At 35.0% G+C, this 11473-nt stretch overlaps 1 protein-coding gene and 1 pseudogene across 1 annotated transcript in view; both read left to right on the top strand.

Annotated features, from left to right (window-relative positions):
- The window catches only part of YME1L1 (YME1 like 1 ATPase), a 44314-nt gene extending 33577 nt beyond the window's left edge, over positions 1-10737 (top strand). The window contains exons 12-19 of the mRNA XM_019749130.3: positions 105-167; positions 1916-2028; positions 2927-3082; positions 3674-3825; positions 4473-4599; positions 4693-4766; positions 5422-5508; positions 10274-10737. Of these exons, the coding sequence (XP_019604689.2) occupies positions 105-167; positions 1916-2028; positions 2927-3082; positions 3674-3825; positions 4473-4599; positions 4693-4766; positions 5422-5508; positions 10274-10417 (916 nt within the window). The 3' untranslated portion in view covers positions 10418-10737. The remainder of the gene's footprint in view (positions 1-104; positions 168-1915; positions 2029-2926; positions 3083-3673; positions 3826-4472; positions 4600-4692; positions 4767-5421; positions 5509-10273) is intronic.
- LOC109456702 (centromere protein K-like) lies at positions 7848-9575 on the top strand (annotated as a pseudogene).
- Positions 10738-11473: the final 736 nt, after the last annotated feature.

Below are 11473 nucleotides of genomic sequence, written 5' to 3' on the forward strand. Positions count from 1 at the left end.
TTTCTTTGCTGTTAATTAAGATTAATGATAAACAGTTTTGTGTAGAGCATTTTTGTGTCTGATGTTTTAATTTTTAGTGCAAAGGTACTTTTTTTTTTTAATAGTTTTAAACCCAATGAAGGAGTTATCATCATAGGAGCCACCAACTTCCCAGAGGCATTAGATAAGTAAGTATTAAAACAAATTTTTGTAGACTACTGATACATACTGGAATATGGATGAACTTTAAAAATGTTATACTAAGAGAAGGAAGCCCATCACAAAACATCACATGTATTATATGATTCCATTTATATGAAATGTCCAGAAGAGTAAATCCATAGCAACAGAAAGTAGATTCGTAGCGTGTTTCCCCGAAAAAAAGACCTAGCCAGACAATCAGCTCTAATGCGTCTTTTGGAGCAAAAATTAGTATAAGACCTGGTCTTATAGTATAATAAAATAAGACTGGGATATTATATTATATTATATTAATTATATTATACCCGGTCTTATAGTAAAATAAGAGTGGGTCTTATATTAATTTTTGCTCCAAAAGACTCATTAGAGCTGATTGTCCGACTAGGTCTTATTTTTGGGGAAACACGGTAGTTGGCAGAGGCTGGGGAGAATGGGGGGTGACTGCCAGTGGATGTGGGTTTTCTTTTTGAGGGTGGATGAAAATATTCTAAAATGAGATTATGGTGATGGTTGCACAATTTTGAATATATCAAAAACCACTGGATTCACTTGAAATTCTGTGGTATGTGAATTATATATCAGTAAAGCTGTTAAAAGAACCTGACAATTTATGTATCACAAAATTTGAGTGTGTAGGGCATATTCTTTTTTTTTTTTTTAAAGATTTCATTGGGGAAGGGGAACAGGACTTTGTTGGGGAACAATGTGTACTTCCAGGCTTTATTTCCAAGTCAAGTTGTTGTCCTTTCAATCTTAGTTGTGGAGGGTGCTGTTCAGCTTCAAGTTGTTGTCCTTTCAGTCTTAGTTGTGGAGGGTGCAGCTCAGCTCCAGGTCCAGTTGCCATTGTCTAGTTGCAGGGGGCACAGCCCACCATCCCTTGCAGTAGTCGAACTGGCAACCTTGTGGCTGAGAGGATGCATTCCAACCAACTGAGCCTTCCTGGAGCTCAGCGGCAGCTCAGCTCAAGGTGCTGTGTTCAATCTTAGTTACAGGGGGCGCAGCCCACCATCCCTTGTGGGAGTCGAGGAATCGAACTGGCAACCTTGTGGTTGAGAGGATGCGTTCCAACCAACTGAGCCATCCGGGAGGCAGCTCAGCTCAAGGTGCCGTGTTCAATCTTAGTTGCAGGGGGCGGAGCCCACCATCCCTTGCGGGAGTCGAGGAGTTGAACCGGCAACCTTGTGTTTGAGAGCCCACTGGCCCATGTGGGAATCGAACCGGCAGCCTTAGGAGTTAAGAGCACGGAGCTCCAGCCGCATGAGCCACTGGGCCTGCCGTGTAGGGCATATTTTTAAAATAAAATTTACTGTAGTTTAAAATTTTTGTTGACTTTATTATAAAAGTTATTCACAGTTTCATTTGATCAAATAGTTTGTCTTTGCCTAAGACTCTAGTTTAACGTTCTATACTTACAGCAGTTAAGGTGGGTGTGTAGCTTTCATAACAGACTGCTGTAGAATTATTTGTTCCTTGACTGACTTGCATATTTTTATTTCTGAGGGTTGTGTACTGTCCAGATGTACGTGTATGTGAACCTTAGTTCTGCCTTTTGGTTATTGAAACTGTTATTTGAGCCATGTTTTACCAGGATCTGTATATGTGTGTTCAAAACTCCATCTAACCTCTGTTTGCCACTGTCTTTCCATCCTTTTTTTAGCGTATTAGTCCTGTTTATTTTTATCTTCAGCATAATCCACTTATTAATTTATATTTTCTTTTTGTATTCTTTCTTTAGCGCCTTAATACGTCCTGGTCGTTTTGACATGCAGGTTACAGTTCCAAGACCAGATGTAAAAGGTCGAACAGAAATTTTGAAATGGTACCTCAATAAAATAAAGTTTGATCAGTGTAAGTCTAATTCAGTGATACAAACATTGTTATCTCCATGAAATGGTAATACATCAATGCACCCTGTTTGTGGTCCTTACTTGATAAATGTATTTAAAGACCAGTTCCTTTATGTGTCCTTTTCCCCTTCCAGTTATGGGTTCTCTTAAAAAAAAAGTCCATTTCTTAATTAGTATATATGTAGGAGATTTTACCATTCTGAATCCCAATTCTGAAGAAATTTCTTTTGAGTATTCAGTTAGACAGTACTTGGAGATGTAAAAAATGGTTTTTAAGATGAATGTAAAATATAAAATAATAGAAAACACACCTGTTTATTATGAGCATAGTACCTCCTGATAAAATCACTTTGGGACCAAAAGAGGGGAGCACGCTGTAAAAGAAACACATGGAAATATGGACCACCTGAGTAAAAAAAGCAGCTATTAAAGCTGTGGTATTTTCAAAGATACCTGAATCAGTTTATAAAACAAATATGTTTCCTAAAATAAAGGGAGCTTTGATATCCAGAGTATTTCAAGATGAAATTCAGAAAACAACATGTTGTCTATGAATATGCTTTTATGAATTTGTGGTTAGGCCAGTAACAATATAGGTCATAATTGAAGGTATATAAATTATCATCTGACAGCTCTACATTTCTGTTTTTTACAAACTCATTTAAATTTAAGAACTTTTGCGGTTTGTCCCAATGGCGATTTTAATGGCATATTTAATAGCAATTTTAGCTTTTGTCCCCCTTTGAATTTAAGTAAAGTAAGTTTTTCAGTTTCTTTAAGATAAATATTTTAAATTATAGTTCATGATAACTTATCTTTTTTTTCTTTTGGAACGTGAGTTCTTTGTGAAAAGCTTTCTATTGGCTGTTTTGAAATTTTAATATGTTCTATCTACATAGCCGTCAATCCAGAAATCATAGCTCGAGGTACTGTTGGCTTTTCTGGAGCAGAGTTGGAGAATCTTGTGAACCAAGCTGCATTAAAGGCAGCTGTTGATGGAAAAGAAATGGTTACTATGAAGGAACTAGAGTTTTCCAAAGATAAAATTCTAATGGGTAGGTTTTCTTTTTTTTTCCTGTCTTACACTATTCATTGTGTTATAGAATAAAGTCTTCATGTGGGGGAAAGGTTATAAAAAAGAAAAGTGCAGGAACATGAAAATATATACTTAAATATAGCAACATAGTTTGGCCTCTTACAGAACAAGTATAGCTTACATGATTACACTTTTGGGGGGAATGAGTGCCCATGGTTTTACTTTTGTCTGATATTGCTGATGAAAGAATAGTTAGTTTTACTTTTTTCAGTATTTAATTTTTATTTTAAATCTTGAATTGGTTTCGAAACAGGTTAGTTATGACATTCCTGTTAAATTGGAACCTCATTTTCTAGAAATAGAATTAAGCATTCTCTTGCTATATGGATTAAGATGATAGTTGTAACAATTTTGTATTTCAGTTGATAGATTATATATGTTGTAGAGTCAATTCTACTCAGTTATTAGAACTTTTACTCTGTTTAAACTATTAATGATGATATTAAATCATATTTCTCTAAGAATACTCTAAGAATGACTTTGAGGCAAATAGGTTTCATTAATTTAAATATGTCTGGAGTATTTCATCTAATTAAATGTTTGCCTTTAGGGCCTGAACGTAGAAGTGTGGAAATCGATAACAAAAACAAAACCATCACAGCATATCATGAATCTGGTCATGCTATTATTGCATATTACACTAAAGATGCAATGCCTATCAACAAAGCTACAATTATGCCACGAGGGCCAACACTTGGACATGTAAGTATCTTGTAATTTTTCTTTGCTTCCAAATAGCGCTGCCCAGAAGCTTATGTAGGAAATTGCTGATGAAAACATTTAAAAAGAAAATTCAGCTACATTCTAAGTTTGTTGGTACTTTTTTCTTAATCTCTCTGAATCATCTTGAAATCACAGATACTTGTGAAATTTATGTGCTAATTAAGAATATCCTTAATATTTTGGATATTATATATTTACATTATGAAATTTAATTCTGGAATGATAGCAAAGAATAATTCTTAAATATATAATTGCTCTCTTCCCCCCAGAAAGTAATTATGTCCTGGCTCAATAGTTTTTTTAAGATTTTTCTCGAGTACAAGTTTCATGCTCCCATCTTTCTAATTGTGCACATTTTAAACATTTTTGTGAAATGGAGGATAAAATAGTCATATTGCAGCATAATCTACCTATTATTTATAAAATGAGCTGTTCCTTTGTAAAGAATTTTCCTTATTTTATAAATTGCTGGTTTTGTCATCAATCACCTGACGACCATCTGTACTAAATGTCTTTGAGCTTTCAGCATCATGGTATTAATAAGGTGTGAGAGCCAAGTGATAATTCTGGTTATTAACTTAAGTGTTTCAAACTGTGTCTTCATTTTTTCCTTTTCAATTGTCTAGGTGTCCCTATTGCCTGAAAATGACAGATGGAATGAAACCAGATCTCAGCTACTTGCACAAATGGATGTTAGTATGGGAGGAAGAGTGGCAGAGGAGCTTATATTTGGAAGTGATCATATTACAACAGGTTGGCTATAAAGAATGTCTTTAGTTTTAATTGTATTTGCTGGTTTAAAGATATCTTTATAAATTGAGTTCTATGTATATTTTAAAATTTTAGGTGCTTCCAGTGATTTTGATAATGCAACGAGAATAGCAAAGCGGATGGTTACCAAATTTGGAATGAGTGAAAAGGTACTGGCTAATTTTAATCCTTCCTCATCTATCAAATGATATGTGCCAAGTGTCTGTGAAAGAGGGTTCTCATTATAAACTGATAGCATTTACTTATCCTCTGTTTCATTCCAAATGAATTTGTCCCACTTACACTAAACTAAACCTTATTTTTCTGAGTAATCAAATGTAGCACTCTTTCCATTCTAGCTGCTCGAACAGGTAATAGTTATTACTTAATGAGTTAACCAAATGATAAGACAAACTCTCTTTAGCCTTTTCTATTCACATGACATAAAAGACGTATTGTTGAGCTTGCCGTACTTTACCCTTTTCACAATTTCACTTTCCTGCATTACCACTGTGGTTCCATGAAGCAGTTCTGTTACTTTGAATTGTGGATTTCTGGACTTGGAATAGCTGCCAAGGTTTTTCTAAGAAAGTACTCAGAACCATACTTAGGATTTTAAAATTTCTCTCTTGCTCACACTTAATTTTAGTCTCATACTTTTGGAAGAATGATAAAATTTCTTTGCCCTTAAGGGCATTTTTCTATTGAATTTCTTTGTTGTCCCACTGTAAAATGTATTTCCCTAGGTATAGGGTAGTACTTCCTCTGTTAACATTTATTAGTATTTTGGGGTTTTTCTGTTCACTTTTTTCCCTTTCGTTTTAGCTTGGAGTTATGACCTACAGTGATACAGGGAAACTGAGTCCAGAAACGCAATCTGCTATTGAACAAGAAATCAGAATCCTTCTAAAGGTGATGATCATATTTTTCTGTGCTTCTTTATTTAGTCATACTGTGCCTAAGTACAAGATAGTAGGTGTATCATTGCAACCACGACTTAAATATGTTGTTAGAGAACCCATGGTCGTAGACTCGGTCTGTGCTTTATGCTTGCCGTAGCCTAAAATCAGATTATATCAGTGACAATAAATACTCAATTCTGTAGCTGCAAAGCCACAAGAGGTATTAGAGTGGGGGATATTAATTATTGAGTTTTTACTTTCCCACTCTTGACATACATTTAGTCAACATATATTATTATTTGCTTGTGCCTAGCAGTGTGCATGTGCTGAGAATACAGAGTAAGCAAAACAAAGGTCATTTTGAGTGCATTGTCCAATACAGATTAGGGTAAGATCATGTGTAAGAGTAGATTCAGTAAGATCAGTTAGTAGGTACTATGGTAATCTAGTCGTGGTAGAATGGATGCTTGGGTTAGGCTGGTCACAGTGGAAATTGAGAAACATGATGGGTTCGTGAGATTCTGATGTAGTGGAATCAAAATGCTTTTGTGATGTTTTTGCTGAGAGAGCTGTTAATTAAATTTAAAATACAATTTTTTTAGATTTCTGCCTCATGCAACTATATAGTTATGCCATTTACTGAGTAAACACTGGTGATGGCTGGGAAGGGGGCAGATCATGAGTTCAGTTTTATAAATGTTGAATTTCAGGTGGTTTAATGCAGATTTGAGGTTGGGAGAGATTCATGGGTCTGGATATGTGTTCCATTTGGGCGTGCGTGAAGGCAGGTCTTGGAATGGAGAAGACTGAACTGAGTGCCGGAAGTCTTTAGTGAATGAGGATTGTAATTCGGGTAGTAGATGACACAGTGAAGGATGTTGGGTAGGGCTATAGTCAAATAGCATGAACTTCAAAGGAATAGTGCTGGATAGAAGAGGGTAGTATAGTAATCGTCTGGAAGTGTTGATGGGAAAAAAGAGCTCGCCTCTTTATCCTGAAGTGTCTGGGATAAGAGTGAATAAATACCTGCCACTTGGGGGCCTCGAGAAAGCAGTCTTCCCAGGAAGGTCAGTTTTTGACTAAGAGAGTGGAAGAAATGCTTTAAAGTAGTTAACAATGTGGGAAAGTTTATATAATGGAAAGATTTAGAAGGTGTTTCAGAAGAAATCTCTGCCTTCCCAGAATCTTCTCTCTCTTTCCCTTACTGTTTATGTTATTCTAAGCAAATTATGTATACTCTAATACTCCTAGAACATCAGAAATACTTTCTTTGCTGTAATACATTTTTGAAAACTCAGAAAACTTGAATCCTTTCTTTACGAAATGATTGGAAAGGCAGTAGGTCCTATCTCCACTAGATGGCAAGCTTATGTTGTTCCTAAGGAGAAATGATTACTAGTTAATAGTATTTTAGGTTCTGATGTATATGAAACTTAAAAGTGTAAAAACCTAATAGTAATCTTAACATGTTGCAACATAAGGGTTTCATCCCAAGAAAGTTTTTTAAGTTATTGCCAGTTTATCCTTCATTTTTAGCTATAATCTTCTATAATTTATTTCTGATATTTTATATATTTGCTTTGATTATTTCCGTTGATGTGAGGGTTTTGTTTAGAAAGTCTAATGATGTCTATGTTTAATAATTATATTACGTTTATATGATCTATGCTTCTTGGTGTTTGTAAATTCATTTTTATATTTTCCACAGTTTTGTAAGGGCAAACAAAAATATGATTAAATACTCAAATATTGGTAAAATCATTGTACAGACAGATGTTGAGACACTGCCAAAAATGAACTGTTAGTATGGTTATTGATGAACTGATTAACTTAATCTAAACTCACCTTTGGAAAGACAATTGAAGCTTTTAAGTGGGTTGCAATAAAAGTGTGAAAATCAAGGATCAGCTGTAATAATACTATTACAATTGTCAAGTGTATAGACTACCAAGTAACAGAAGGGAAACGTAGGTCTTTTCCGGTCCTTCTAGATTGAATAAATTGGTGAAATCAAGAGGCAAAAGGAGCAAACTTCCTTTCTTTTCTAGCATATATGCTAAATAGAGAAATAGATTTCTATGTTCACAGGCTTTATTTAAAAAGCAGATAAGTACAGAGTGTACTTTAATTTTTTAAAGTAGCTTTTTGTCTAAGGTAATCATTTTTCTGTGTGATAGATTTTGAGGTTAAAAATGGAACGTTTGAAAGTACAAAAGAGTTATCTGTGGGAACCAAACTTTTGAATGCTTTTACATTTTAGTCACTTGCTGCTGGGGCTGGCAGCTCCCAGGATATGGAGCTACAGCTGTGGTGGTGGCCCCTCACCTCCCCAGGACTGGATAGCCCACATCCGCCAGGCCTTGAGTCCCACTCTTCTCTGGCTCTGGAACCTCGCAGATAAGGAAACTGAGGCACAGATAGTTTAAGTGACTCGCCCAAGGTCACGTGGCTTTTTTTCTTACAAGACTAAGAAAAACAGAAGCCACATGTCAGTGAGCCAGCAAGATCTAGATCCAGATAATGCTACATACAGTTGTAGAAGATGTTGCAGATACTAAAGAACTTATTAAAAAATGTGAAGAAATGTGGAAAGATATGGAAGAATGTTATCAGAAGTGACATTTTTCCTCAGTTCTTGTCTTCTTGAGGGAAAGAATTCAGTCGAGAGACAGAGTTTGTGCACGCATAGGACAGCAAGAAGTTTGTTAATTAATAAAGCAAGTACACTCCAAGACATGGAACGGCTGACCCACGGGAGGGAAACAGTCTCCTCCCATTATCTCTATGGGTAGAATTCTCTCCCCCTCCCTCGCCAGCAGCTTTCTCCTTTTCTGCTGAGTGTCCTATCCTCCCTTCTTGTTCACAAGGTTGTTTCCCAGGGCATAAGTGTGAACCTCTCCATTTCCTGTGATTTATTTGAGAAGTCCATTAAAAAGCCAGCTAAACTAAAATGTATGGTTCTGGAAAGCAGGATGTACATTCTGATTAGTGGGATGTTTCTACTCCCTCTCTGACATTTTTCCTTCTAATGACCTTGATTTAGGGGCATGTGCGAGCGCACTATCTTCTCATAATTCTTTAGGAAACCCTGCTATGGGAGGCTAAACCGAAATGTCTTGTTCTCAGTATCCTGCTGAGCAAGGTATTTGTGCTCCCCTTGGTTTTTAGTATCCTGCAGAGCAGGATATCTGTGACCCAAGTAAGAGCAGCTGCACGGGGTCTCCTAACTAATGCTTGTTCCCTCCAGCTCATTTCTACCTTTCTACCTACCCTATCGTTATCACGTGTTGGAACAGAGACACTCCCTGGTTCAAATGTTAAGCTTTCATTATTAATTATGCAAAAGCAGTTTTTGACTGCTGAATTCAGTCAATGGAAGAAACTCCTGAAATAATTCCATTGAATGAAGAAGTTCCGGTAACATTAGGAAAAGAAGAATTCCAAAAATTGAGACATTATCTTGAATTGGTACTATCTACTATTCAGTCAAAGAATAAAAAGTTAAAGGAAGACTTGGAAAGGGAGCAACAGTGGTTGGATGAACAGCAACAGATACTGGAATCTCTTTGTACCACGCAATGAATTGAAACCTCAGGTTGTGACCGTTACTGAACCAAGAATCTTTAGAATACTCATGATACAAAAGAAAATAAGGAGTAACTATTGATTACCTTGAGTGAGTGTAGACCACTTTCTTCTGCCTGATAGAAATGTTTAAAAGAAAAAAAAAATATTCAGGAATCAACTGCACAGCTGATAACACTGCATGTAATGTTAGAGATTATTTTAAATAGATTATTTGTTGTTCCACATGATCCGTATGTCAAAGTCAGTGATTCTTTTTGGGCACCTTATATAGAGCTGCTCCTACTTGAAAGAATTGCCATACAGAAGATCCAACCTGAATAAGATTAGAAGCATTCCACCAGTAAACGGATGGTCTCTTTTGCACACAAACCTTGTCATTCAAAGATAATGGAAACACTGAGTATTACTTGAATAAAGAACATTATTTGCAAATCAAAGAACATAGTCTTTTTCTGTTATCCTTAAAATGACACGTGGCCATCTACTGTTTATTTAAGAACAGTCCTTTCACAGTATGGTTAGTGCTTGTTGTTTTAAACTGGATGGACAACGATGCAAGTAAAAATATTCTAGACTTAATCGTTACAAAACATTTAATGTACCTTCTGCGGTATTCTTTGGAAAATTCTTTTCTAATTTATGGTATTGCTAATGTAATAGTTTTCTTTTGAAATTTATGACAGTTTCTTTTATGCATTTTAAGTTCTATTTGGTGCTTACCTCCATTAAATTTAGGAATTATGAAAAGGCCATTTAATTTGCAGATGGTTTTAAAATTGACCTTGTATCTGATGTAGAAGGAAGCATAATTTTAAAGTATTTAGTAAATCTGTTCCATGTATACTGCCTTATCTCTAGGTTTGTTAAAAATTTAAATATAGAAAGATCTAATGGATAAAGGTAGTAGAAAACTATTTTAATGTGTGTCATATAACAAGTGATATATATTAAATCACTTTGATTACCTGTTAATTACTTCAAAATAGTGTTCATAAAATTTATTAATCTTTGTGACTCTTTTGTAAATAAAATTCTCTTATCTAAAAATTACAAATGCTTTATATTTTATAAATAGAAATTATTAAATTGGGCAATTTTAGGGTTCTTAAAGTTTTTTCTTTTCTCATTTATGGTTTTTGCATCTCCTAAGTTTTCTGCCTCTTAATATACCTGCTTTTCTATTTCAGGACTCATATGAACGAGCAAAACATATCTTGAAGACTCATGCAAAAGAGCATAAGAACCTAGCAGAAGCTTTATTGACTTATGAGACTTTGGATGCCAAAGAGATTCAAATTGTTCTTGAGGGGAAGAAATTGGAATTCAGATGATGACTCTTGAAAAGGATGCATTGTTGGTTTTACTGCAAGAATATAAGTAGGATTGCAGTAGTCTCCTTTTGCGACGCTTTTCTCCCATTCTTAACTTGGGTGTGAAACACTTTGTCACCCTTTTGTCACACTTATCTAATTTTGGTTATTCTCATGACACCTATTGCAAATTAGCAACCCATAGCAAATATGTTAAAGAAAAATAAAGAACTATCAGGATTGAAAACAGCTTGTTTGAGAAATGTCAATCAGTTGTTAAGTTGAAAATAATGATTTTATGGTTGGTTTCTCTACTAGATGTGAATAAAATTGTGCCTTTAGCTCCTTGGAAGTATTTTTACATAGCAAAGTAAAATTGTTGGATTTTATTTCTAGATAGTACGTTTATGTTTGATAAGGAAATGATGCTGTTTGGCTGTTGGTAAACCATATTTCTGCACACATCAGGGGAAATGTCATTAAGATGCACTTAATTATGCTCCAGATTGTCCATATATAAAACGGGCATTCTTGACTTGGCATCACTCAAAGGTGTGAAACTCTTTGTCACCCTTTATTTTAAAAAACCCTTGTTTTTAAAAAAATCTTTAAGAGTAGAGAATTGTACACATACGGATATAATCGGAATATAAATGATTATAGACTTTAAAATGCACCTTTCATCTTCATGGTCTTTTGGGGGAGGTTGAGAGAATTTTAATACATTCACCAAATAAAATGAAGGACAAGAACACTAGACACAACTTAAGACAATTTAGAATCATAAACAACATGTGAGGTAGACTAGTGAAATTCACCAAATTTTGGTTAAGAAATTTTACAGCAGTAAAGGAACATAAATGCCACACCTTTTCTAAAATTCACAAAAAACATTTGCATAAATTACAGCCAAAATGTTGAATACAACATTCTCATTTTAGTTTACATTCAGTATTAACCTGTGTGAATTGTTATGACATGACAAGGTTCAACAGGTCTATAGATCAATTATTATTGAGGTCGAGAAAACACATTCATACAAGGCTCGAGTGGAACACACCAAGGTATCTATTAACA

The sequence above is a fragment of the Rhinolophus sinicus genome, chromosome 1 (genome assembly GCF_057876585.1).
Source record: "Rhinolophus sinicus isolate RSI-liver-muscle chromosome 1, RSI-T2T, whole genome shotgun sequence".
Classification (NCBI taxonomy): domain Eukaryota; kingdom Metazoa; phylum Chordata; class Mammalia; order Chiroptera; family Rhinolophidae; genus Rhinolophus; species Rhinolophus sinicus.